General features: G+C 48.3%; 1 protein-coding gene across 3 annotated transcripts; it reads right to left on the bottom strand.

The window, feature by feature from the left end:
- Positions 1–262: 262 nt before the first annotated feature.
- Positions 263–25870, bottom strand: LOC105567021 (rho guanine nucleotide exchange factor 10-like). Of its 3 annotated transcripts, none has more exons than XM_012021529.1 (15): positions 25413–25870; positions 21853–22032; positions 20445–20767; positions 19510–19797; positions 19195–19397; positions 5036–5249; positions 4720–4960; positions 4450–4632; positions 4069–4365; positions 3898–3990; positions 3603–3827; positions 3363–3524; positions 3042–3251; positions 2609–2923; positions 263–2519 (listed from the first exon to the last, which is right to left on the bottom strand). In XM_012021529.1, the coding sequence occupies exons 2-15, from the start codon at positions 21958–21960 to the stop codon at positions 654–656; spliced, it is 4728 nt and encodes a 1575-aa protein (XP_011876919.1). In that variant the 5' UTR covers positions 21961–22032; positions 25413–25870; the 3' UTR covers positions 263–653. The 3 variants fall into 3 exon arrangements, with proteins under 3 accessions (XP_011876919.1, XP_011876920.1, XP_011876921.1); XM_012021530.1 differs by having other exon boundaries at positions 25526–25870; XM_012021531.1 differs by lacking the exons at positions 19195–19397; positions 19510–19797; positions 20445–20767; positions 21853–22032; positions 25413–25870 and adding an exon at positions 14438–14803.
- Between the last annotated feature and the right edge of the window lie 644 nt (positions 25871–26514).

Below are 26514 nucleotides of genomic sequence, written 5' to 3'. Positions count from 1 at the left end.
TCTCAAGGTTTTTTAGGCTTATCACATGTTTTCATTATACACTAACGAGATTCAAAATAATACCTTAAACACAGATATAAAGATTTCGAAGAATTTCACGTCTATAGAAGCAACACACTGTATCGAGACATTATTAATCGTTTCGATACGCAGTGGAAGCACGCTTTTGACGCACAAGAGTATCCGGTGCTTGATTTATATTTAATCTTGTCATGCGCTGCAACGATTCATACGTATTTCAGTCTGTTTAGTTCATAAAGCGTTATACCTCCCTAGAAAAAGTTGTTCATTTAAAAAAACTTACGCGCAGTCCCTATTAAGTATCTTGGTAATCGAGGGACATTCAATATATTCTAATACTTTCGAGTCATCTATCTTGATTCCAGTAGCTTTCTCGATTCTTTAAATTGCTTTAAAGTAGCAATTAATACTAATGTAACGTCACATCTAGTCGAAAAGACACGAATACTCGCTGCTACGCAATCGAGATTATACCATGCGTCCAATAGTCCTTTACAAGTATCAACAATCTTATCTAAAGCGTTATCAGTACTCTTTTGGTCCTATTGTCTACCACGCTACATACATATCAGCGTAAAAATTTCGTTTCTCGTACCGATGCGTAACGACAGGCCTAAAAATGCGATCGTATATCATAATTTCATCTCCCATAAGACGATATGTGCGTCATTGCTGTTAGGATCTTTGAACGCGTAGGTCGATTTCGAACTCTTGTCGACACCGGACTGCGCGTGGAGTTGCCTCCAATTGATGTAACCGCGTCCGCCCATCAGCGTCAACACCGTTCTCTTGGGTTGGTCTACTTGCTGAGCCGCTTTGCCGTTTTTCTTGCCGTTCGCCTTAATATTGGTCGCGGACGTCGCTTCCAACCCTGATTCTACCGCGTTATTGTTAGGTGTAGAGAGGTCGTAGGGACCGTTGCGACTAGCTATGCTACTATTACGCGATAATTTTCCAGTTTTCAGAGACAAGTTCTCCTCCGAGCCGGAAGACGTGTACAAGGAGCTGGCGTGAGAGTCCACCGACCAGTTGGAAAGGTCCAGCGATCTGGGCCTAGTGATTTTCATTTTTAATCTACGGTCCAAGGTACTCACTTTATTTGGTATGGCCGCCAACTCCGGATCGCTCCTTCTCAACGACTCGTAAATAGGATCTATGCCCGAATTGTTCTCATTCTCGTAATCCTTCACGTACATCAATTCACCATAAAGCCCGTAAACGTCACAGTTTTCACCGGAACTTTGCGAGCTGGAGAAGGAGCTCGACAGAAATCCACAGCCGGCGCCTAAACCTCTCGGAAGTGTCTTCGAGCCTCTGCAGTCGTACTCCTTGCTCCGCTTCCTCCTCAGCATCACTGGGCTTCCGGTCAACTGTTGCCTCAGCTTCACGAGGTTGCTGCTCACAGAGGAATCTAAACTGGTTCTATCGCGCGGTCTCTGCTCGGCATCTCTCGTTCTCAATTGTACACTCTCGTCGTCAACGTTGACGCGTTCCTTCGCAGAATACACTGTGTTCTTCGTGTTCTGTATCGCCAGTAAAAATGTAATCGGACCGAAGTGGGCGTGATAAGAGATATTGACGCGGCCGCTGATGATAGGCACACCTTCTAATCGCGGTAGCGGAATAGTCAGGCTAATTCCTACATTAGTGCCGACCCACAAAAGACCCTTGCACGCTAAAAGCGCCGTAACCGTGACGGTTTGATTATTAACAGCGAGAGTGCCGCTGCACGAGTTTGCGGGATTACTCATTTTCGTCACTCTCAACACATTAGACGCTATATTGATGTCTTGTAGGTGTTTAAACGTTTCCGTGTGATAAAGGCAAACCGTGCTCGAGTTTTTCAGAGCGACCCAAAGACCGACTCCGGAATGGGCCATGAGCTTCACGTTCCCGACGTGTTCGTGCTGTGCGCTGAAGCTCTTGGTGATGTCGCCCGAAGTAGCGTTAAGTACCCACACCTTCTTGCCACAGGCGGCATAAACCGACGTATTGATCGGCATTAAACACGAGACGGGATCGTTACCCAGTGATATGCTGAAGGGATCCTTGAGGGACCACGCGCCGTCGACTTGTCGTCTGAACAAAAGTAACAAGCCCGTGCCTAAAGCTACGAAAACGTTGTCGCAATGATACTTGATCTCTATCACGGGTCCCGAGACGGGGTAACTGCCAATCTCTTCTTCTTTCTCGGGTTCCGTCGCGGCGTAAATTATAATCCTCCGAGAATCCGTACCCATCCATACGAGATCGCTGGCGAGGGTGGTAAGATCGCTGGACACTCCTTTCACGAACTCGATAGCGCTCACTCTAGTTTCAACCAGATCGAAAGTGGTTATACGTTTCAAACAAGTTGCCGAAGCTGTTGTCGATTGACCGAAAATCGTTACGTGGCTCGATATGCCGTCCCCTGTGCATATCCACAAATAATTTTGACTTCTACCGCGTCGTCTCGTGGGACGTGAATTTTCAGTGGAATAGTAACAACCGCAACGCACCTGCGAGCAAAATATATCGCGACGTGTAAATGCGTTATGTATAAGCAATAAAACAGTAACATAGACATCTATTCCTTATCTCGACTTACTTCGGTCTGATGTTGCGAGTGATATACGGCTTGTGAACTAACGAAAAGTGGCATCTTTGTGGACGGTCTTTGCTCTTGTTCAGGTACTTCCCACGACGGAGAGTTATTAGGATCCAAAGCTAGCTGCGCCAGTCTAAGCTCCGTTATCCAATCCTTTTTCACTAATGGGTTTTCCGTTTGAAACGTATACATTTGACCTTGTTTTGTGACTAGCTGGAGGCAACAACTATCGGCCCATACCATATCTTCGTCTTTCTGCTGTATCGACATTTGTATCGATTGCAGAATTTGCTTGGTAGTCTGAAGCGTCATCCCCTTTGAATTCAAGTAAAAAAACAAGCACATTAGTTTGCGCAAATCTTAAATCTATCACAAATGTACAAAGTACTTGCTTAAGTCATACAATAAGTATCAGGTTTGTCAATCTCCCTACCTCGTATCTGCCCTTTAACTGGGCCACTAAATCACTTATTCTGGACATCACTTCGTAATCGTGCATAAGATCATTCATCTCCACACAAAGATTGTCTGCGTCGGCTGCTTGTCCACACTCTCCGCTTTTGTCAGACTTTAAACTACCACCCTTGCTCAAACCAGCGGTGAGTAATCGACTTAAAGTCGGAGAAGTGCTGGTGTCTTGAATCTAAAGTAGATTCGTTAATGATATTAGTAATTTCTATGCGTATTTTTTTGGTTGATTGATTTCATTTCTTGAACAAGACTATAAGTTATGCTTAATATTTTGATTCTATACCTCAATATCTGACACTGGATACGTCCATTTTAATGTTAGCCGTTCGTTTCCTGAAAAGTCTTCCGTAGATCTCGACGTGACGGAAACGCACACCACTAGATCGTTCAGTAACAATAGCCTTCTTCTCTTGGATTTCGTTATCATGCCATTTTGATTGAACTCCTATAAATAATTAATGTTCGTACATACATTGCATTTTGTATTTTGAGTGCACATTTGTACAGATCAACTGAATCTTACTAATTGCGTGACATTGTCTTCCCTAATAAGATAACGTGACGTTGAAGAAAGCGGACGGTGTGACAACTTTCCAGAAACGTGCCGCAACATTTCTTTAAACGCTTGGAATTGTTCCGCCTCTCGTTTTCTCTCGTTTAGCATTTCTGCCAAACTCTCGAGCTGCGTTAACGCTAATTGCAGCGACATTCTGTCGTGGTGGCCTTGCGGTGTGTGCTTCAATAAATCCTAAACACAAAATGTATATTATTTTTAACGGAACCGCAAGTTGTCTCTACCTCATTAATTATATACTCACTTGTAAAAATAAGATAAATTGTGGGAACCTCTGCACAGGTTTGACCATTAATCCGAAGAAAGACAATCTATCGTGAGCACTTATTTGCTTCACCTATCAAAACGATTGTAAAATTAAAAACTCAAACACATCGAGATGCGTTCACGAATCATTTCGCGAGGTAGCTAGTACCTTAAAGAAGTCAGCGAGCGCGGTCTTTCTCTTCGACTCTTGTTTAGCTAAGTCCATCGCTACGGAAAAGTTGTTTATAAAGCCGCTGTAGATGTCGAGAACGATGGCCTTGCTAAAACTCGCGACGAACACGTCTCCCAGCTTTTCATCCTTGTCCCAGGATCGTACACACTCCGCCAGAGCAATTCTAAATAGCGTGTGGCATTGTAAAATTTCGGGCAGTCTATGGAACAACGTCGCTATTTTAGACTGACTCAATATAGGTGGCGAAGATTCCTCCAACGGTTTCTTGTAGTCCTAAAGATTAAAGCAACGACCTATGTGAGAAAAATCGTCCTTTATCGCGCGGACGCGACGTCGGATCGTTCACTGGACACGTACATTTACCAGTCTCTGCAAAGTGGATACATAACTATTTTCGGAGTGTACTATCGCGGCCACGATGTGTCTACGTTTCAATTGCTGGGGGGACAGATTCGAAGGTGGCGATGGGAGCGTAGGCGGGGCCTGTCTTCGCTGTTGCATGCACTGAAATTGTACCATAGCACTGCTCTCCTCGTCGACCTAAAATACGATTGTCCAATGAATATCCCTTCGAGCGAGCTATACGAACGAGCGATCAGTCGAGTACGAAGTAAAGGGGAGGCTCACTTCGCAGAGCTGCGGCATTTGCGACGTTTTGACCGGGCTGGTCAGAGACGCCGTGTCCGAGGAGTCGACGTCATAATGGTGCGTCGAACCTCGGCGAATGCTGAACCACCTCGAGAGACGGCCGTGGTTCCCCGGGGATTCCAGGAGGTGGTCCACGTTGTTCACCGGCATATTCTGAAACCGCCACTTGTCGCAAAGCGTGCGCGCCTTATGCAACGTGTTTCTCAATTGACAGTTGCTTCTGCAAGGAGCGAACGGGCGAGTTTTCATTATGGACTTCAGCTTCGCCGGCGTTATGTAACGAGATTCAACTTACTTAATACTGATATTGCTCTTCTCGCTTTCGTCATCGGAGGAGAGATCGTGGTCCGACGCCGAGCACCAGGAGTCCTCGCTTCGGGCGGACTGCGTGGACGTGTTGGACCGGCTGGTCTCTAACGAGGAATGATGCGCGTGCGAGTTCCCGCTAACCGTTCCCATCTTGCCCGGCCCTACGTCATCCCACGATCTGCACCTTGAACGAGGCTCATCTGGAAACGAACAACAAACTCACGATACGACTCACGATAGGAAAGGACAACTTCGCGCGCGTCTATCTCCCGATCCGAGGGAAAACTGTGAGGAGGGCAGGAGGGGGGAGGGGGGAGATTTTACAGGAGATTTAATAGCAGCCTCGTAAACTCTGATCGCGGCGAATCCAAGTAGTCCTGGCGCGTCATCGCGATCAGCTATAGATATCCGCTTATGCGTCACCGCGCGAGAGAACAGGCGATTCTTTCCGTGTTCCATCCTCACGGAGATACGATCGCGACGCACGACCGGCCACGGCCGTTAAAGGAGAAAAAAAAAGAATTCTGAGCACGGAACGTCACAAGTGCCTCGCGGACGCGACGAACGCGAGAGAGAAACGAAGTCGAGGGGGGGCCCCCCCTCGGAAGCGTCACCCCGCGCACGCTTTATTGGACCTTCCGCTGTATCGCGCGCTCGCGTTACCAACGCGTTAACGTCGCGACGATAATCGGGTTAAATGCGACGTGTCCACGACGTCCCGTTCCCACGTTTCTCGCGTACGCGGACGGCGCAGGCACGACGATCTACGATGCAGCCGTCGGACGGGACGCCACGAACGTCCTCCGCCAGGACGAAATTGGGATCCTTCTTGGCGGACACGCGTCTACGTCGATATACGAGGGGAATACGTGTACAGTGATGGACAGAATCGTTGCAACACTTTTTTTTTAAATAAGGAACGTGCATCTAGATTCAGGGTTACGTCCCAAAGTCTTCTCCGAGGAATGTTTTACTCGCCATTCCGAAACCATTTTGAGCGTTTCCGCTGTACAGTGATGGACAGAATAGTTGCAACACTTTTTTAATGAGGAGCGTGCATCTAGATTCAGGGTTACGTCCCAAAGTCTTCTCCGAGGAATGTTTTACTCGCTGGCCATTCCGAAACCATTTTGAGCTTTTCCGCTGTACAGTAATGGACAGAATAGTCGCAATACTTTTTTTAATGAGGAATTTGTATCTATAGATTCAGGGTTACGTCCCAAAGTCTTCTTCGATGATTATTTTACTCGCTGGCCATTCCGAAACCATTTTGAGCTTTTTCGCTGTACAGTAATGGACAGAATCGTTGCAACACTTTTTTAATGAGGAACGTGCGTCTAAATTCAGAGTTAGTCTCAAAATCTTCGAGGAATGTTTTACTCCCTGGCCATTCCGAAATCATTTTGAGCGTCTCCGCTCTATAGTAATGGACAGAATCGTTGCAACACTTTTTTAAATGGGAACCGTGCATCTAAATTCAGGGTTAGTCATCTCAATATCTCAAAATCTTCTTCGATGAATATTTTACTCGCTGGCCATTCCGAAACCATTGTGAGCGTCTCCGCTGTACAGTGATGGACAGAATCGTTGCAACACAACGATTTTTTAAATGAGTTCAGGAACGTGCATCTAGATTCAGGGTTAGTCGCAAAATCTTCGAGGAATATTTTACTCCCTGGCCATTCCGAAATCATTTTGAGCGTCTCCGCTCCATAGTAATGGACAGAATCGTTGCAACACTTTTTTTAATGGGAACCGTGCATCTAAATTCAGGGTTAGTCATCTCAATATCTCAAAATCTTCTTCGATGAATATTTTACTCGCTGGCCATTCCGAAACCATTGTGAGCGTCTCCGCTGTAGAGCGATGGACAGAATCGTTGCAACACAACGATTTTTTAAATGAGTTCAGGAACGTGCATCTAGATTCAGGGTTAGTCGCAAAATCTTCGAGGAATATTTTACTCGCTGGCCATTCCGAAACCATTTTCAGCGTTTCCGATCTATTTCTCGAGTAAAATTTTCCTCGGAGAAAAAATGTTTTGAAACGTAAACCTGAATGTAAATGTGCGTTCCTAAACTCATTAAAATAAGTGTGTCAACCATTCTGTCCATCACCGTACAAACGTACACACGGAGTGTCAGTGGGGAGGGGGGGGAGCCGTGAAATCATAAAACACGCAATCAATGTCGGTTCGCGACGTCGCGAGGCCTTTTATAAATTCCGAGCCGAGGGCAGCGCGCGGAACGACGGTAAATAAATCGCCGCGCGGTCAAGTCGAGCGGCGATCGGTAGCGTCGATCTCGCTTCACCGAGGCGAATTCCGCGAAGGAAGAAAGAAAACGGGAACGAGTTTTGTAACGCAGAAGGATTACGAGGGCACGCGCGCCGCGTAACCGGCGTGTGTCACCGACGACGGGCCGCGCCGAAAACCGGGAGCGTAAACCGCCTACTACGCGTCGACCTACGCTCCCGATACTTTCACGTGGAACGAAAACACGAGGCGAGAGACCGGGGGGGGTCCCATCAGACTCCGTTTCTTACGCTACCCACGCACCGGGAGAGAACGCTGCGTGCTCGCGCGTGTAAACGGTCGCGTCGGAGCGGCGGCGACGAACGCACGCACGCAACCGATGAGACTCAAGGTGGCAGGCAGGTAAACGAGAGCGAGAACGCGCGAGAGGCCGAGCCGAGCCGCGTGATTCACGGGATGCCGCGCATCCTCCTTCGCGACCGAGCGACGCGCACACGCGGCAGACACTAGTCCTCCTCGGGACAGACGAGAGCCTCTGTTCTATCGCGCCTCTATCAACCTGCTCGCGCGTGCCCCCCGCGTACGCACGGGAGACAGAGAGAGAGAGGAAGAGAGACGTATGACGAATCGCTCGCTACGTACCGCCCGCCCGCCCGCTCGCTCCGTTTCCGCGCCGCGAGCTGTAGCCGGCTGACTTGAACCCGCGACGCGTGCGTGTTGTTTATCCATAATAGTACAATACTTTTGCGCGGCTCCTGCCAGCGGATCGCGCGCGCGCGCGCTCCCGAAAATCCGATTTATTTAACGAACTTGGAGGCGCTCCGTATAGAAAGCGCTCGCGGAATCGTCGAGTGCACCGAAATGCAGCCGATATCACGCTGTCCGCTGTCCGGCGAGTCGCAGGGAAGCGGGGAGGCGTAGAACGTTCCACTTTCCGCGGGAGCATTAAACCTAAATGTCATAACGAGAGACAATTGTTTAACTCTACATATTTAAGGCAATCGAGAGCCCCGGCGACGACGGTCGCGCTCACAGGCGGGCGACGCGAGATCAGCGGCTCTCTTCTTACGGCCGACGCCGTAATCTCGTCTCCTGACAACGGCGCGAGGGAATCGCGCCGGTTTACTCGACGATAGAGTCCCTCTAATCGGAGTCCGGCCGACAGACGGCAACTTTTGACCGGGGCCCCTATTTCCGGCAACTCCCGGAAGAAAGAGACCGCGAGGGAAAGAGAAAGGGAGCGTTATAAATTTATTTCTGTTTTCAGCCTTTGGATCAGACTTATTGCTGGCACAATGTCAAATTTTAGAAATGTTGCGCGAGATAAAATTTGCCCTGCACTTGAGGATCGAACTTCACGGTCGAAACGAAGCGCGATTTAAATAAAGAGGTACATTTGCCAGTTACGTCAAATAATTTTTAAGCCCTTTCTTTGTTTTTATTCACTGGCGAAGATAAGATTCTTAACGTTATGTGATTTAGAGGGAAAGAGAGAAATAGCGCACGCACAGTACCCTCCATAAGTTTGGAAACACCCTATATTTTACAGATAAATAATGGCACAGCAGCGACCTGTGCATACGTTTGGTATAAATATATATTGAGTCGTTTAAATAACGAATTAGACAGGAGGATCCGCAAAGAGCGAATCACGAGTGAAGTGCATCTCTAGGACATTCTCCAGCAAGAATGGAAACGTATCCCGAGCGAATCTCTGCACAAGTTAATCCCTCGCATACCGCGAGTATGCAAGGCAGTCATTGAAGCAAAAGTTGGTTACTTTGAGGAATCTAAAATTTAATTTAAATCTTTATTAAAAGCTTGTCGTATGCACGTAACTTCGTTGTAGTTTTCTTTAGTTAAATAAACACTTACAAAGCAAAATATATCGATTATTATTACGTATTTCTTTCATATTGCACACTTTTATTAAGTCAACGAAAGAATGTGAATAGCCAGTAGTTAATTAACAGTAAAAAAAATCGTTAGACGACATTAGGCTGGCAGATGGTTCATGCGTTTGATTCCGACGTTTCGACCATACGGGTTGCGGTCCTTTTCAAGGAATTTGATAGTCTACAAGTTTTTTAAAGGACATTGCAACTGCAAAATGTACTTTTCTAAAGTGTTTCCAAACTTATGGAGGGTACTGTACGCAGTTGAAAAATTTGTGTTTTAATTTAACAGATATCACATGTCTCAAACGTTCCACATAAAGTTTTGTGTTAATTTAACATAATATGGATATGTTAAATAATCACATTAATTCTCTGTTAATATTTTAACATAAAATAAATGCAAATCTCATAATTTGAAACAAATTTTGTGTAGAATTTGACAAAATGTATTTTAAAAAGTGTAATTTTTACATTTTACACATGTAATAAGTGAAATGACGGTTCGAAATCACTCTCACTTATGTTATACAGAATAAGATCAATATTTTATTCTGTAAATTTGATCAGATAAATCTTGTTACTAATAGAACATATGTATTGTGTAAGATTAAAAAATAAGTACACATTGTGTTGTTTTAACATTTCTTTTCATTTTCTTTTAACAAGAAAACACAATTTTCCAACTGTGTATATCCCTCTCTCTCGCAGGATTTTGCCAGAACCGGCCCGTTGGTCTCCAATTACGGAGTCTCTACCCGGTGTGAAACGTCCTTTTCATTTCTCTCCTTTATCTCGCCGCCCCCTTCCCCCGCACGCGGAGAGTCGCGAGATGCGCGCGAGAGCTCGGCGCGGCGCGGCGCGTCGCAGGAGGACGAAAAGAGTCGAGAGAAGGTCATCCGACGTTTTCACGTTGGACGACGCTCCGCGGCCGCGCGGAGCAGCGATCGGGCCATAAATCCAAGGCACCACGGCGCGTTTGTGTATCTGGTACTCGCCCAATTTCCTTTCACTATCTCGATTCTCGACCCGCTCGCTCTCGGCGCGGGCGGCTACGAACGCGGAGCAACGGCGCGGGCGCGCGCGCCCGCGCTTTCGTGCGACGCGCGAAAAACTCGCGAGTCCGCGTGACATTTCAATAGGCGCGTTCGCGATAAAGAGCGCGCCTACGCGCGGCCAGCAAGGTTCCCTCGATGCACTAGATATTCGGCATTGCGCAACGTGAACGTACTCGTATAGAGGCGCATGGCAGCAGCGATATGATTCTACAATCTAGTTTCTATTATTAGGACACGAATTTGTCTCCTCCTCGCGCGGAGATCCATCTTTGTTCGCCATTAAGCTACGGATTGTTTTTTTTTTCTTTGCCGTTCTTCGAGTGTACTCGTCTCTTTAACCCTAATCTACAATGTGCTCTTTGCGCCTAGAAACATTCTATCTTGTAGTCAACAGGTACGTTTAAAAAGACTTGTGCAAGTCGATAATTTGTACACAGATTGTACAATCGTACTTCGTTGACAAATACTTTTTTATTTTGGACAGTCCGTACGCGGAGAGAATTTTCGTTAAAATTTATCCTAAAAATCGTGGAACGACCTGGCATTTTGAAGAATTTTATGAGGGTTTTCTGAACTTTTTTTGCTAGCAAAGTGTATGGTAAAAGTTCAGAAAAATTCGCACAAAATTCTTCGAAATACCATGTAGTCCCACGATTACATTTTCAGGATAAATTTTAAGAGAAAGTTCTCTCCGTGCACTTGCATCACATTCCACGATACGCTTTTCGTCTTATCACGAGGCACGGTAGTGTCTTGCGCCAAGTATAAGCGTAGCTAGAATCATCTTAGACCTCGTGTACCTATGCTTTGTAAACGTGTTTATTTCTGATTCCTTAAATAGTTTTCCGTAGTGCATATATATATTTAAAATAATGTTTCATCCCGAATTCTTGTACGAATTAATAGATCGTCCAAGGTGCGTGCCGGGCGATGGTAGCACCAGAAATTTTTCGAAGTTATTTTTTTCCCCCCCGGCGTCACTCGATTTCGCGGCGTTTCTCGCATTCGCGCTAGTCTCGGCAATGTTCAACGGCGTGCGCGAGCAACGCAGCAATTTTCCATACCGTCTCACGGGTCAGAGCGCCCGTTAATGATTAACCGATTGCGCGTTCCGAACTAACGCGAGGGGCCGACCCGACGTGACCTTCCGCGCGCACCGGGTGGACTCCCCTCCCCCTCCCCCCCCGGAAACGGCGCCGTAACGGCTCGATTATCGATCGCTCCGACGAACAATTGCGATCTTCGATCCATGCGATCGGCGGAAATCGAGCGAGAAGATTGACGAGCGACGAAACGAAACGCGGTAGAATGAACCGGCGCGCGGCCGGTGTCGACACAATCGTCCCAATCCTCGTCGATGCGGGCGTCCCAATGGCCGATCCGCGCGGCGGCGGAGCTGCCGAAACTACACCCACAGACAAAACTTCCGGATCCAATCCTATTACACTTGAATGTATCATAAAATAGGAGATCGATACAGCGCCAATCATATTTATTACAGGAAAAGGAATATTTTAATGTGAAAAATTCTAAAATCTGCAATAAAATGATGGTATGTATCGTCTTTTGTCGAATATCGCGGCGCCAGCTTCGTGCGTTGTGAGATGGAGGGAAAATTTACTCTAAACGCAAGAATATATAAACCTTTACATTTATAAGTTACTCAATATACAATAGTAAGTCGATCTTTTTTAATTCAATAGAGGAGAATAATTACTGATTTTATTTTGACACTGTCTTACTTTTACACCAAACGAGGTTGTGAGAAATAGAAGTGCGTCAAGAATGTTTTTTGGTCTCGGTAACAGAAATCCTTTCCGAGGGTGTATAATTAACCGCGACGCGGACGCGGCAGCGCAAGGTCGATATGCCTGACGCAAACTCGATCATCGGACGATCGTACTCGATACGTGAATGCCGGGGCGACGTCGATACGCCGACCGCCATCCGCGATCATCCGCGACCAGCGTCTGACTTTCCAGCGGCGCCGACGACCGGCCAGTCGTGGTCGGACAACGTGTCCGACGTTTGATGATAAATTTCGGAAATACAATCCATCATGCGAGAGATCGTAGCTTTTGCTCACTGACACGTACAGTGATGCATTGTTAGAGCAAAGGAATGATATGCACGAATGCAACGATACATACGAACATTCCGAGAATTTATCGTACAACGTCGGACAACTATGACCAAATTTTTTTAATGCTCATGAAAAACAGATGCCATTTGATATAAAAATTTGAACGACATACGTAGGGAGGTGACGGTGTAAAGCAAAAAATTCAGCATCCGTGACTTAATTTGAAGAAAAAAATTGTAATTTTAATGACTTAAGTCAACGGCACACGATACGAGAGCCGATCAAGATTTAGCCTTAAGTCATCCGACCTGAAACTCTGCGTCCTTATTGGCTCTCGCGAGCAATCCAGCAGCAAAAATAGTATCGCGTGCTGTCGGCTTTATATTAAATCTGACGTTTACGCATTAGTATCAATTCCACAATGAATCATGCGAGGATTGTACAATAAATGATATATTAGTTAAAAATGAATTAACATTGGTAAGAGAAGTAGAGTCCACTTGTCTAATATTATTTCCATCACAAGACAAGATAAATTGGTAAGAACGGACAAATTTAATTTGCGCGCTGTTCCTACGATTAAGGTCAAATAAATGGACGGTCATACAAGGTGATTAATGTTGTACTCTGTGATGGGGTCGTGTATTAAAAATAAAGATATTAAAAATAAAAATTCTACTGCGACGTAAGTCGGGTAAAGCAGAAACTTATTGGGTTCAGACAACTTTGAAATTACATGTACACATGGACTCAGACTCCTCTGGCAGAAACGCGTAGGTGTTTCCCCGATAAACTCTTTTGTTCCAGAAGAATATCAATGCAACACGATCATAAACAGGATAGAATTTAACAAGAAGTTACTTATTGTCACCGGTGAATAATTAAACAATGTAGGGGAGTAATAATCGATACATCGCGTCGATTATTAATGTCCTACATTGATTAAAATGTAAGCTCGCTTGCTAAGTTGCAAAATGTAAGCGCCTGAACAAGGACATGCCCCCTAAGAATGTCGGCGATTTAGAACAATCGGATCCTTTCGCCTATAATCCCGGAGATTAATCTGATCTGATTAAAATCGAGCCTGCGAACGTCGATCGAGATCTGCTAAATGGCAAGATATAAGCGTCCGAACAAGGAGATATCCCCAAGAATGTCGGCGATCTAAAACTATCGGATCTAATCCCGGGGGTTAATCTAATCTGATTAAGCTCGAGCCTGCGAACGTCGATCGAGATCAGGGACTCCATTTTTTCATTCATTCGAAAGAGAAACGTATGCGAGAATTCTGCTCTCGCGGAAAAGCTGAAAGTCGATTGGTTGAGACCCATGCGAGCGGCCAATCAGCGAGGGGTAAACCGCTGACCAAAATCACGCACACCAGTACCTACTAACGCCCGGTGACCATTACGTTATCTTATTTCATTATATTTTATCTTTGTAATGCCCCAGCAAGCCGTGATGCCCAAACTAATGCCCAATAACACCACAATGCCCTCAGAGGTTTACCCCTCGCCAATCGGCCTTGCAACTTTTCTGCAAGAGCAGAACTCTCGCGCGCGCTTCTCCCTCGAACGAATTCAAGAATCGAGCCCCCGATGGCCGCTCCCCAAGCGTTGTCTCTCGACACTCCCGATTCTGCGGAAGACCCTCGGGGGGGGGGGGGTACGAGAGGGATAGCGCGAATCATCTATCGCATCTGCGCGTCGCGCGACGTTAAATCGTAGGCTCCCGGGGTGGCCATCGATGCCCGTATACGTCGCGCCAGCCGGAAACTGGTACCGGTAGCGCGCTGACATAACGTAATCCCGTCAAGCGTCGACGCACCGACGGCGCTCCCGGCGCGAACACGCGAGATTCCGCCTGGCGACGCGAGGCGCGACGACGGGCTCTGCGCCGCGACACGAGGGCGATCCATGCTCGAGACGATATCACGTCCGCTTCCGCTCCGCGTGGATTCACGTTCCCGTTCGATCGAACGGATCGCCCGGAGGCGCGAACGTAGACGCGGGCGAGTCGCAGCCGGCGGGGGGAGGGGGGGAGGCAGAGGAGGGGACCGAGGAGGCGCGTCGTTGTCTCGGAAAATCCGCCTACTTACATTTGATGAGGACAACCCCGTTGTGCAGTTCCTCCATCTCGCGGAGGCGCGAGTGTTCCTCGCGACGATTATACTCGCGTAACGCGCACACACACTCCCTCTTTCTTTTTCCTTCTCCCTCGCTCACTCGCTCATTCCGCCATCGCTCCGAACGTATTCGCGGAACGCAATCGCGCTACCACACGCGAATTCATAGCTCGCTCGCTCGCTCGCGCGCGCGCGCGTCCACGACTCCCGCGCCGCAGCAGACGTACGTACGTTACGCGCGCACATACACACAGTCAGACGCACGCGCGCACGCACGCCCCGGATGCGCGATTATTATGCGATTCTTACGAGGCGAAAAATCACATCGGGCACGTGCGCGCACGCGGCCAGCCGCGCGGCCCGCACGAATTAACAACGCCGCGGCGTCCGGCGATAAGGAGGAACAAGAGGAGGTGGACGGGACGCTCCGCGCTGCGCTGCGCCGCGCCGGGCCGCGCTCGACGAAGAAGCGTCACGGGCGAAGCGAAGCCCAGAGCCCAGGCGAGGCGAGCGAGCGAGCGGAGCGAGTCAACATGGCCGCGCCGCGTGTCTCTGGGCCCCGGCCCTCCGCGCTCGCTGCGCGTAGCCCGCTGTACAACACTGACGCCCGGAGGTTGGAGAAAGAGGCGAAGGGCACGAAGGAAACGGAGACCGAGGCTTGCGCTGGGTGGGCAGGGGGAGGGGGGGAGGTACGGAGGAAGGAACGCGAGCGAGGCAGCGGCTGACGACGACGGAGGAGGGTGTTGCAGCCGACAAACGAGAGAGAAAGCGAACGAGAGTGAAACGCACGAACCAACGGCCTCGCGGCGCAGCTGTGCGCGACGGCGGCTCCCCGCGGGAGGAAGAGAGAACGGAGGTGGACGGACGGGTCGGAGAGACGGTGAATGAATATAAAAGAGAGGAAGAGGCGCGGTGCGGAACGCGCGAGGAGAAATAGCGAGAGAGAAGGCAATATATGCGTATATATATGTACTTCTGTGGCAACAGCTGTGCCGCAGAGTCCGGATAGTAAGAGCGACGGAGAGGGAGAGAGAGAGAGACTCGAGAGATAATAGAAATGCTAGAGAAAGACGCGAGACAATCTCGCTGGTGGCGAGGTGAGATGGGAGGGGGAGGGGACCACCGCCAGGCGCTGTGTGGCACACATTGCCACGCACTCTCGAGACCCTCGAGACTCCTCAGAAGCGTACGGTCGCGGTGTAAGGTGTAGATACGCGACTGCTGCAAATCGGCGTGACGCGTTAACGAGAGTAATTGGACCCGGGTAATAAAAGTAATTTTCGTTCTATTACCGCGAGGGTGGCGCGGAATGGGATTATATATCGCGTGAACCGAGGCGAATTTCTCGATACCAGGGGCCCCCGTGTGTCGGGGCCTCGCGTTACGAATATAAGCGTACACGCGTATACATGCAGGCGTGAGGCGTGAGGCGCGAACGCGACTCGACCGGTACGGCGTCGCGCCGAACCCGTTCAACATCACTTTGTCCCCGCACCGCCGCTAGACGGCGCCACTAGCTGCGCGCGATTGAAACTCCGCGCGGATTATTACTTTTAAGCCCGTGTCACACTACGTATTGCGGACGCGGATTGGATTACGGATCGTACAAATAGACAGTCGTCTATCCTGCGATCTGCAATCCGGATCCCAAGTTGCCTCGCTGTGATTGGCTGAATTTCGATCCGCAATCCGTAATCCCAATCCAATCCGCGTCCGCAATACGTAGTGGGACACGGGCTTTATTCGCGCTGCCGCAATGGGACGTATCGCGTGTAAACGTTCTACAGTTTCGACTGTAGAAACTAACGTTCTTCAGATATTCCCAGAGTTTCGTTCGGGACGTTGAGCGATTCGCACGTCTTCTAGAAGAGGAATTTTTTATACTGAGGCGGGGGGGGGGGGGTATTCCCCCGCGCGAGGCCCGATAGTTGGGCCTCTGCATTGTGTAAACTAATTGGAACTCGCTCGAAAAACTATTAGAAACTAAGTAATACGCAAACGACTATCACGAGACACGGTGGTGTCTCGCGCCAAGTATAAGCTAGCTAGAACCGCGCGCGCGAGACCGACCGTGTAGTTTACGCGAGTACGCGAGTTGACAGGCCCAGATTTTCGGATCTCAACAACGGCAGATCCGACGAACTTCTAAGTGCCCTCAATCGATAGCTTGGGTACGATTTGCATAATAAAAGTGTTTTTTTGGTTCGACGTGGCCATGTCGGCTCTGAGTTAGAGCCGGGTGTCAAGAATAAGAGGAAGATATTTCTAGGGCCAGTTTCACAAACGTCGGTTAACTGCTAACCGAAGGTTAATTGATCTCTCTTTGTCTCTTCTCAGGTAATGAGACAGAAAACGATAGTGAGGGAGTTGACTGAACTCTGGTTAACAATTAACCGATGTTTGTGAAACTGGCCCTCAGCTGTCAGTTTTTAAAACGCTCCGTGACGAGGCTGTTTAATCCGCGGCTGAGCATTCACTCTCCATTTAGCGCAAACTAGCAAGTGACGTCTCGGGCTGCGTTCAGAAACATCACCCGAGTGTCTCAGTCTATCATTTTATCCTTGTTGGTCAGTAAACAAGGATAAAATGATACTCGGGCGATGTTTCTAAACACAGTCTTGGGAATGTCTTTAAGAGATGTAATGATATATGTAACTCAAGCTGCATCTCAAGACAAACTTCCCTTGAGAATCTTTTGAATTAAGATTACAAACGAATGTCAAGTCGGGCTTCAAGATTCATCTATTAAACAGTTTCATCTCGACACTGGTTTTAGCTGAGTTTTTCAGCAGAATCGCGACTATAAATACGGGCTTAAGGCATCTTTGGGACATTCCCGTGCGGTTTTGTGCTACGTGGGCTCCTCTCTTTTCGCGCTGTTTACTTATAATATTGCGTGAAGCGATTAAAATGAATGTAAGAGGACAAGTACTCCCTGAGGATATAAACGAATCTATCTTTCCCGGATGCTTTTATATTATACAAGGAAAATAATTCGTTTCATTAACATGCACTCTCATACGTATGTGTATCAGAGTTTGAGAAAATTACTTCATAAAAGTACCTATTACAGTTACAGTTACAAGTTACCAATTCTGAAAAGTAACGCGTTACAGTTACAGTTATTCAATAAGTAACGAATCGTCACTTTGCAGTTACTTTCTTGCAATGGAAATTAAAATATCAAATCTGCATTTGAATTCTAAAACGTCGATAAAGACGTTTATGTGCAAATGCAAGGCCTAAGCCTTACATTACATTTGTCGTACGAGACAAATGTAATATTAGCCTTATGCGATCTGTGGAGGCATAAATATACATACATACATTATACATACATATATATATAAAGTAACTATTAACGCAACTGATTGTGAGCTAAATTTTTTCAGTTACATATAGAGAGAAAGTAACGAAGTTAAGTTAGAGTTACCGAAAAAAGTAACTGTAACTGTAACTTCGTTGTAAGTAGCGAGTTACTCCCCAACCCTGATAGATATATATATAATTCATATATGAAGCCAAAATTGACGGTTGAAGACATATTACGGTACATTAACAAACCCCTTGATCGATTCGGAAATAGGGATCGAGGAATCGCCAACTTTTTCGCGAAGCGGTCGACGAACGGCGAAAGAAATATAATGAGTCCAAGTGAGCGAGCGTGTAAAGTCGCGAAAGAGGGTTACGCGACGTGAGCTGAAGGAAAAGGGGCAGCGAGGATAGAGAAAGACAGGGAGGGAGGGAAGGGTGGGAGGGGGCGGGGGTTTCACGTGATCTCGCATCTGCTTCTCCACCGAGTGACCCCGTGGCTGACCCCTTCCAAGTACCAATAATTAGCTCCATTCGCCAAATGCACGCGAGAGCGCACGGACCGAGTATGAGCGCCACTCGTGTGCTCGTACTCGCGAGCCAGGCGTTCTCGTAAAAAGACAGGCTACGCGTACTCGCGCGGCTATGCGCGACAAAACACCTTAAAACGGGGACGCAGGGGACAATGCACGACTACCTGTTCCCCTCGAGCATTTCCGTCGTCGTTTTCTTTTTCAGAAATCATAGGCGCGCTTTCGTCACGGTTTCTGCAATCTTACGCCTTCGCGTGGTTACGAACCTTAAAGAAATAACCTTTTTTAAACGAAAAGGTAAACGAAGACGCCAAGTATAATAAGCGCCGTCCAATCTAGAATTATATAATTTAATTATTTGGATGCATTTGTTAGAAAAAATTTTTTTATCTTCTCTACAAAAAGAATGATATCAACAAGTTGCGCCAACTGAAATGTTATTTATATCGTAATCTTACGTCTTCGCGTGGTTACGATACATCTAAATATTTCTCCCCCCCTTCCCCGCTTCTTCCATTTGTAACGATCTTTCGTTCGACGTGCGCGCGCGCGAGACTGTATGTACAACGAGGAAGGGAGAAATCACCGCGCGCCCTTTCCTTTCTTGCTTCCGAGAAACGCGCCTCAAGGAAAACGCCCGTTTGTATTCTTGCCGCGCAACGAACTACGCATCGAGAATTTGTAACGGACTGCTCATGCGCAAGTAATTCATAGTCGCGCGCAGTCTGCAACCGAGCGCGATTATCATATTCACGAAATGACGGGAATGCGATAAGAACGGGCAGCGAGATGGGTTACCGTTGAATACTTCGGCTACCATATGCCTCTTTATATCTTATCTCTCGCGAACGAAATCAATACGCGCTGACGATTGATCGGACTCACCAATGATCTTGCTGCTACTGCTGTTGTTGTTGTTGTTGGTGCTGCTGCTGCTGCTGCTGCCGCTGCTCCCAAAGGAGTGGAGTTTTTTCCAACCTTTCCAGCCTTTCTTCCAAATCATGGCGGCCTTCGTCTTGCGTAGAACACCGATCGGTTCCAGACCGCTTGTCCGTCCTATTCCTCTTCTTAAAGAACCCAAGCCCGACCTGCGAATTGAATTTTAAATAAGATTGATGGACCCGCTCGCAGAACCGAGCACCGTTTAAAAACACAGCACGAAGGAAGGCGAACAAGTACGACGACAGTTCCCCGACGTACCTGTAGCTCGCGGTGGAGCTCCCGCTGAAGCCGCTGTCCATGTCGCACCCGACGCGAGAGATGAGATCGTCGGTGGGGCCAGCCGAGGGCAGCAGCTCTTCGGTAGAGGTTCCATGAGCTTCCTGGGTCATTTCTTCCTCGTTATTGTCGGCCGCGGTTGGCATCAGCATCGCCTCCACGCTTAAATTGAGTTCCCCGAGCACGCGACGATGCCGCGATTGTACGCGACGCACCTCCTCTGCCACGAGGGACCTTCGCGATCCGTGTAACGCGCGATGGCATTGCTTGCTGGAAATTTCATCAGGTTACAGCTCGGCTCTTGAGATCGACGGGATTTTCACGCGAAATTCATTATGAAATTATCGAATTATCGTACGAATGTCGCCCGCGCTAAATAGGCGTACAATTAAATTGAGTCCGCGCACCGATTTCACTGTTGACGAGGAGAGACGGACTATCCGCCGGCTCTTGACGGCGTATGAAATAATATAGTTACGCACTTAACGAGCGTTCTCAATTTGAACGCGCGCGCGGTTTATCTCGTCTCAATGACTTATGCGCCAGCCGAGGACGCCGGATGAATAATCCACGACTTGTTTTCTTATTGTTCCTAACTCAATCGCTATCTCTGGCATCCGCTCGCAAGATACATTGAACCGTGGGGAGTCGGCGAATTGTTGTTCACTTACGCGCCGCGTACTGCTCGCTTACTCGCCCGCGGGATAATTTATTTCGCGACCGAGTCGCGCGAATATACGTATTTTTCAGAACGAGGCCTTTAATGGAAACGCAATTAAAAGTCCGCTCGGGCAGTTTCCAATTTCGTCGAGCGCTGGAGATCTCGCGAGTGCGTGTTCAACAACTTGCCGCGAGTCTCGACATTTTCCACGGGCTGATGATCCGTTCGTGCGGATCATCGTTCAACGGATATCTACCTGATTTCCGATATCTCTTCATAAATGTTTTCCTCCGTGCCATAGCAAGTTGTGTAAGTGTGTCTCTTTAAAGCGTCCGACCTTATCTGCTGCAACTGTTGCTGAGACTGTCGTAGCTGCTGCTGTTGCTGCTGTTCTTGTTGTTGCTGCTGTTGTTGCTGCTGCTGCTGCTGCTGCGATAGCACCTCTGCCGGATATGTCGTATGGTAACGACCCGAGTCAGACTGGTAGTACGCATACGAATAATCCAGAAGATGCTGGCGTGAACTCGAGATGGGTGACACCACCGACGATACCGGTTCCATTAATGCGGTGCACGATATCTACGGAAAACATGAAGCCATCGCCGCTGCGTATGATAAAAGTGAACCCGTGGACGTTAAACAGCGTCAAGCGCTACGATGCTTGAGGGACACTAGCGTGTGAATAAATGAGGATAAAGTTTTTTCTTTTCTTTTCACGGGAGAATCGTTTGCCTCGCTCGTTGTCGCGCGCAATTGAACGCACGAATGTGCATCATTAGCGAAATTGAATCGGTTACAACAGGAACGGTACACGTGACAAAATCATATATGTACGCGTACGACACATTTGAGGAAAAAAGTTACAAAAATTGTTTAACAAGCAACATGAATTCTCGATGAATTTTCCCATTTTGAGTCGGTTGTTTTGAGCCTCTTGTTCACTTATACGCCCCTTATGCCCGTTTCTACCAAAACAGATTAACTTTAGTCTTGATTAAAATTATTTATCTCTTTCCAATTGGTAAAACTAGAAAAGGATATAAAGTAAGTTGAGCCAAGATTAAAGTTAAACTGCGTTGATAGAAACGGACATAAATAAGTTAACTAATAATCAAATCATATATGTATATGCCTTTGTTTTATCTTCAAATTGGACGTGTCTTACACGTAATTGAACTCCCTACATTTCATCTCATCTCTCGACATTTCAACCGTAGGTTTTGATTTTCTTCTATTTATTTATTGTATCCGCTTTCTTTTCTCCGTGTACTCCGCTATAACTCTCGACCACATTGTTTTTCCCCAACAATTTAATCCAGAGCACACATTGTAAGCAACACGCAGACTCACTTATGCACTTGAAAAGGACCACAATCCGGATTGTCGAACATTGTGAACTGAAGTGATGAATAAACCATCCGCCAGTTGGGTCGCACAATAATCCCCCTATACAATTTAACTATTAATCGGCTTACGAAGAGACTGGAGAAACCCGGTCCCCCATCCCGAAGAGGGGATCCCTTAAAGCGTATACAACTTTTCAATTAAAAAACCATTTTCCAAACAAACATGCCTGTCCAGTGTCAACTCAACAATTCCCGTCGTAATGTCGCGTGTCCCCCCCCTGTCTCGGTCGATCAACGACTTCGCACTTGGAGACTCACCTGGCTTTGGGGCGGCGGATAAGGTGGAGGCGGGGGAAACTCCAGGCTGACTATTCGCGGCGGCGGGACGCCCGACGTCACTCCTGGCCCCCCTAAGGACGAGGCCATGGCACATCGTTCGGGAAGCCCTAACTGAACCACCGCGGTCCCTTCCACGCCACGCGTTCCATCGAGGTTCCTCTGGAAACGGAGAAACCGAATGTATCCCACACTCCGCGCGCGCGCGCGAGACGTGCCCCGGGGAGACAATAGAGCCGTTGTTCCCGGTCCTCGTCGGAGATTGCGCCGCGTTATTTAACGCACTTACCGAAACGCGAGGGCGGTTACGAAATCCGCCTTATAGCGAATTCGATTGTCTGCACTGGGTGCACACTAAGGCCCGTGTACAGTCAATGCTTATATTTAAGTTTGGCTTAAGGGGATGCTGAAGTGATTCTGCACTTTTGCACCTTCCTAACCTAGAAACTATTAGCTCGCGGAAACACTTGTGTAATATACAAATTGAATGACTTACGTGCACAGATCGAAGGCAGCTTGTCATTCCGGCTAAATAAAAGAACAATATGGCATCGCTGAACCTAAGTTTGTAAGTCTAATAAGAAATAATAGTGAGCAACACATACACACACACGTACAGTACATGTACAACAGTATGTGTGTTGCTCGCTATTATTTTTTATTAGACTTACAAACTTAGTTTCAGCGATGCCATATTGTTCTTTAGTTTAGCCGGAATAGCAAGCCGCTTTCGATCTGTCCACGTAAGCCATTTAATTTGTATATTATACAAATGTTTCCACGAAACGGACAGTTTTAAGTGCAAAAGTGCAGAATCACTCCAGCGTCCCCTTATTTAGCCAAAAAAATGATCAGCATGGATGCCATACAGATCATTTCACTGGCTACGAAATATTTCAAGAGATACTTAAGATAATCCTTAAGAATTGACTGTAAACAAGCCTTAGTGTGCACTCAGTGCGCACTAGTGTGAGCAACCGAATTCAATATTAGCGAAAGCGTCCGGCGTTTTTATCGCAGCGCGGCGACCGAGGAACGACCGGGTCGGAAGGAAGACCGAGTCAGCGCGAGCGACGGATAAGCGCCGGATGCCGGGTATCTTTCTTGGATGCGAGGATGCGAGAGCGCGGGCACGTTCTGGCCTAAATATTTACGTGCCATCGAGGCCTATTATTAATCGCGCGTAGGGAGATAATCGACCGGGCACGGCAACATCTGGACGTCAATTCTGTATCCCACAGGCCCGGTTTTTCATTTTCTGGTTAATTGTTAACCGGAGGCTAGTCGACCCTCCGTCTCCTCTCAGACAATGACGTAGAAAAGGATGGAGAGTCGGCTGACTTCTGGTTAGCAGTTGACCAGAAAATGATAAACCGCAACAGTGAAAATGCTGGGACAATTAGGGCCAGTTTTTACAAACGTCGGGTGGTCGACTCCCTATCTTTCTCTATCTTAGGCCCGGTTTCACCAACGTTGTTTAACTTTAAGCTTAGCTTAATTCGTTCTTCGTCCGTTTTCAACCGTTACTTTAGAAAGAGGCAAACATGAGTTACACTAAGACCAGGCCTAAAGTTCCGGTTTTACCAAACGTCGCTTAACTGTAATCTTAGTTTAACTCACGTTTGCCTCTTTCTAAAGGAACAGTTGGAAAGAGACAAAGGACGAATTAAACTTGAAGCTTAGTTTAATTCGTTCTTTATCTCTTTTCAACTGTTTCTTTAGAAAGAGACAAGCGTGAATGAAAGTAAGATTACAGCTAAGCAATGTTTGGTCTAAGCTTCAAGTCTTAGGTCTGGTTTCACCAAGCGTCGCTTAACTGCAATCTTAGTTTAATTCACGTCTGTCTCTTTCTAAAGGAACAGTTGGAAAGAGACAAAGGACGAATTAAACTAAGCTTCTAGTTAAGCGACGTTGGTGAAACCGGGCCTTATCATTTACGAAAAGACAGATAATCAATTGACCTTCGGGTAGCAGGTGACCGACGTTTGCGCAACTGGCCCTCGAGCCTAATCCACGACGTCGATCGATCGTTGCCTCCTGTGTCTAGAAACATTCCATTTTACTATAAACAAATCAGACCGCTTGAAAAATTTGTCGACAACGTACGATTGTGCAATGTACAATTCATCAACTCGCACGAATTTTCTAAACGTACTTATTGGCCACAAAATAGAATGTTTCTAGACGCAGAGGGCACAGTTGTAGATCGGGCTTCGCAAAGAGACAAAGCTACGCTCTAAGCGTTTTCACTACAGCGCGCGATGCAAAATTGACCACCTGGCTGGGCCTCGCGGCCGTCGTTAATTTAAAATCTCGCGCGGATACAAGCTCGTAGACAACAAATTCACGCGGAGTACCTCCGCGAGAGGACGGCGACTCTTTCTCTCCACGTCTCTCTCTCTCTCTCTCTCTCTCTCTCTCTCTCTCTCTTGCGCGTGCCTTCGAGTAGTCACACAGAGGTGTGAAAATATTTACTATCCCCGCGTAACTCTCGACACGTTTCATAATATCGCGATAAAAATATTGCGAGTGCAAAGAGCCACGGCACTTGTGCCCACACGCAGGACCGACAAATGTCGCTCGGCCCGCGATCGTTTGGCGAAAGTAAACTCGCTCAATAAATCCGCTTTTTTTCCCCTCTCTCAAATGTAGAATTTAGGCGTCGGAGTCTCGTCGAGCGCGAACGTGTTGACGAGAAACTCGAAATTCCACGTCACGCACACACACACAGCCGCGGCGCACGGCGCACGCGCGCACGTCCGCGCTGGCGCGCACAATTGTTTATGAATAATAATAATACAAGTTGAAGCCATTAAAACTCTCGTCGCAGGCACTGGTCGCGTAACGTCGATAGCTGGATCGCTCGCAACGGAGAAATTCTGGGCGGATTCGTTAGCACGTGCAGAGGCCAACGTGCGAGAGCGCGCGGGTCGCGCAATTTTCTTTCACTGTCCCCGAGCGACCGCGGTGAAGAGTCGTTAGGAAATCGGGGGAACAACGCAGTTAATTCGACGCTCTCGGGTCATTACGACGATTATTTCGTCACCGACGCGTTTAAAGGGAATTCGATCTGCCCAGCGACAATGAAACAAATTTCTTTACAGCAATTCTTTAGCGTCGGTCGCCCTCGGGACCAAAAAAAAAAACCGGTATGGTCGTTGACTGGCGAAGGTTGCCTGTCCAATATCCATTTCCACCAATGCAGATTAACTTCCATCTCGAGCCAACTCTCGCCTTTTTCTAGTTCTAAGAACTGGAGAGAGACAGAGAGAGAGAGAGAGAGAGATAAAAGATACGTGAAACCGAGATTAAGGTTAATCCGTGTCGATAGAAACGGACGCGGATCCTTGGCTTATCCTCTTTCGGAGATCGGAGTACAGCGCGTTAATACGTTCGCTGGACAACGAGCCGTCACACCAAGGAGACAGAGAGAGAGAGAGAGATTCGAGAGAGAGCGAAGGAGACGGAGGATAAAAGAAACGGTGTATCGCGTGCACGTTTATCGCGCTCGGAAGCGCCAGAGAGAGACAGAAGTCAACTACCTCGGGACCACGGCGAGATTTCGGGGCCCGTCGATCGATCGTCGGACGTGCCGGCGGAGATCCCGCCGGGAATCGTGCGTACTCGGGATCCGGTGGTATTGCAAGCGGGATACCTCGTAGCGGCGAGACGAGAGGTGCCCCAGCTTCGTGAGCCGCAACGGGACACGATCTCGCGCGTCCGAGCGCCTCCTCCGGCGCGGAGCCCTTTTATCCCTTCGGATTCGTCGACGGCAGATACACGCAGAGAGGGACCCGACGATCCCCGCGAACTCCCGGCGTTCACGTGCCGCGATCGTTCGCGATCGAGTGCCGCGGAGCGGCCGGCCGGGCCACACACGAACCACACGCGAACAACGGATTCGTTTGCGCCGCGTGCTTAGATAGTTTCGCGTTCGCTCATTGTTGTACGCGAGCAAGCACGCCCCCTTGAGAAGCCAGTCGACCGGTCGACCGGTCGACCGAGAAAAGTCGTGGAGTAGGAGGAGGAGGAAGAGGAGGAGGAGGATGAGGACGAGAAGGCGGCGGCGGTGGCGGCGGCGGTGGAGAAGGCGGAGAGGGAGAGGGAAGAGAAGGGACGAAAGATCGTGGAGAGAGAGAAGGGCGACGGCGAAGCGTCGCCTTCAACTCCCCGCGATCGAGCCGATCGACGCGATACGTGAGGCGCGCGTCACCCTCGTTCCGCGAGACGTGTGCACGTGCGCGTCGTCGATCTATCGAGAATTCCGAATAACAGGAAGCACGCCGATAAATCCGAGCCCCCCACCCCCTCCGGCCGCTCGATCAATCGCTCGGTTGGTAAAAACGCCGCGGGTGACGTGCCACTGGTGCGGCGACGCGACGATCGAACGAGACGCTCGGTCGATAAGCACGCGGGTCGCATCGCGTGGAACATGCGCTCCTCCTTACCCCCCCCCCGCCTCCCGCGAAACGCAACTCGCGAACCTCGCGAATCTGAGGGTGGATCTCACCTGGGACTCGATCGAGATCCGAGACGTCCGAGACTGAACGGGACTGAATCGGGAAAACGCGGAGGATTCGCCGCGCGCGAGCGCCGCGTGCCGACTTGTCGAGTGCGCGCGCGCGCCCGCGTCGCCCCGTAGAT

This window comes from Vollenhovia emeryi, unplaced genomic scaffold (assembly GCF_000949405.1).
Source record: "Vollenhovia emeryi isolate VEMERY1.0 unplaced genomic scaffold, V.emery_V1.0 DF939141.1, whole genome shotgun sequence".
Lineage (NCBI taxonomy): Eukaryota > Metazoa > Arthropoda > Insecta > Hymenoptera > Formicidae > Vollenhovia > Vollenhovia emeryi.
Note: the sequence above shows the minus strand (reverse complement) of the source record. Positions and strands in the feature narration are given on the sequence as shown.

Coding starts and splice junctions, on each gene's coding strand:
- LOC105567021 (XM_012021529.1), bottom strand. CDS start 21,960: ATGGCCTCGTCCTTAGGGGGGCCAGGAGTGACGTCGGGCGTCCCGCCG. Junction 19,798..20,444: donor GAAGAGATATCGGAAATCAG/GTAGATATCCGT, acceptor TGAAATTTCCAG/CAAGCAATGCCATCGCGCGT. Junction 4,961..5,035: donor AAGAGCAATATCAGTATTAA/GTAAGTTGAATC, acceptor CGCTCCTTGCAG/AAGCAACTGTCAATTGAGAA.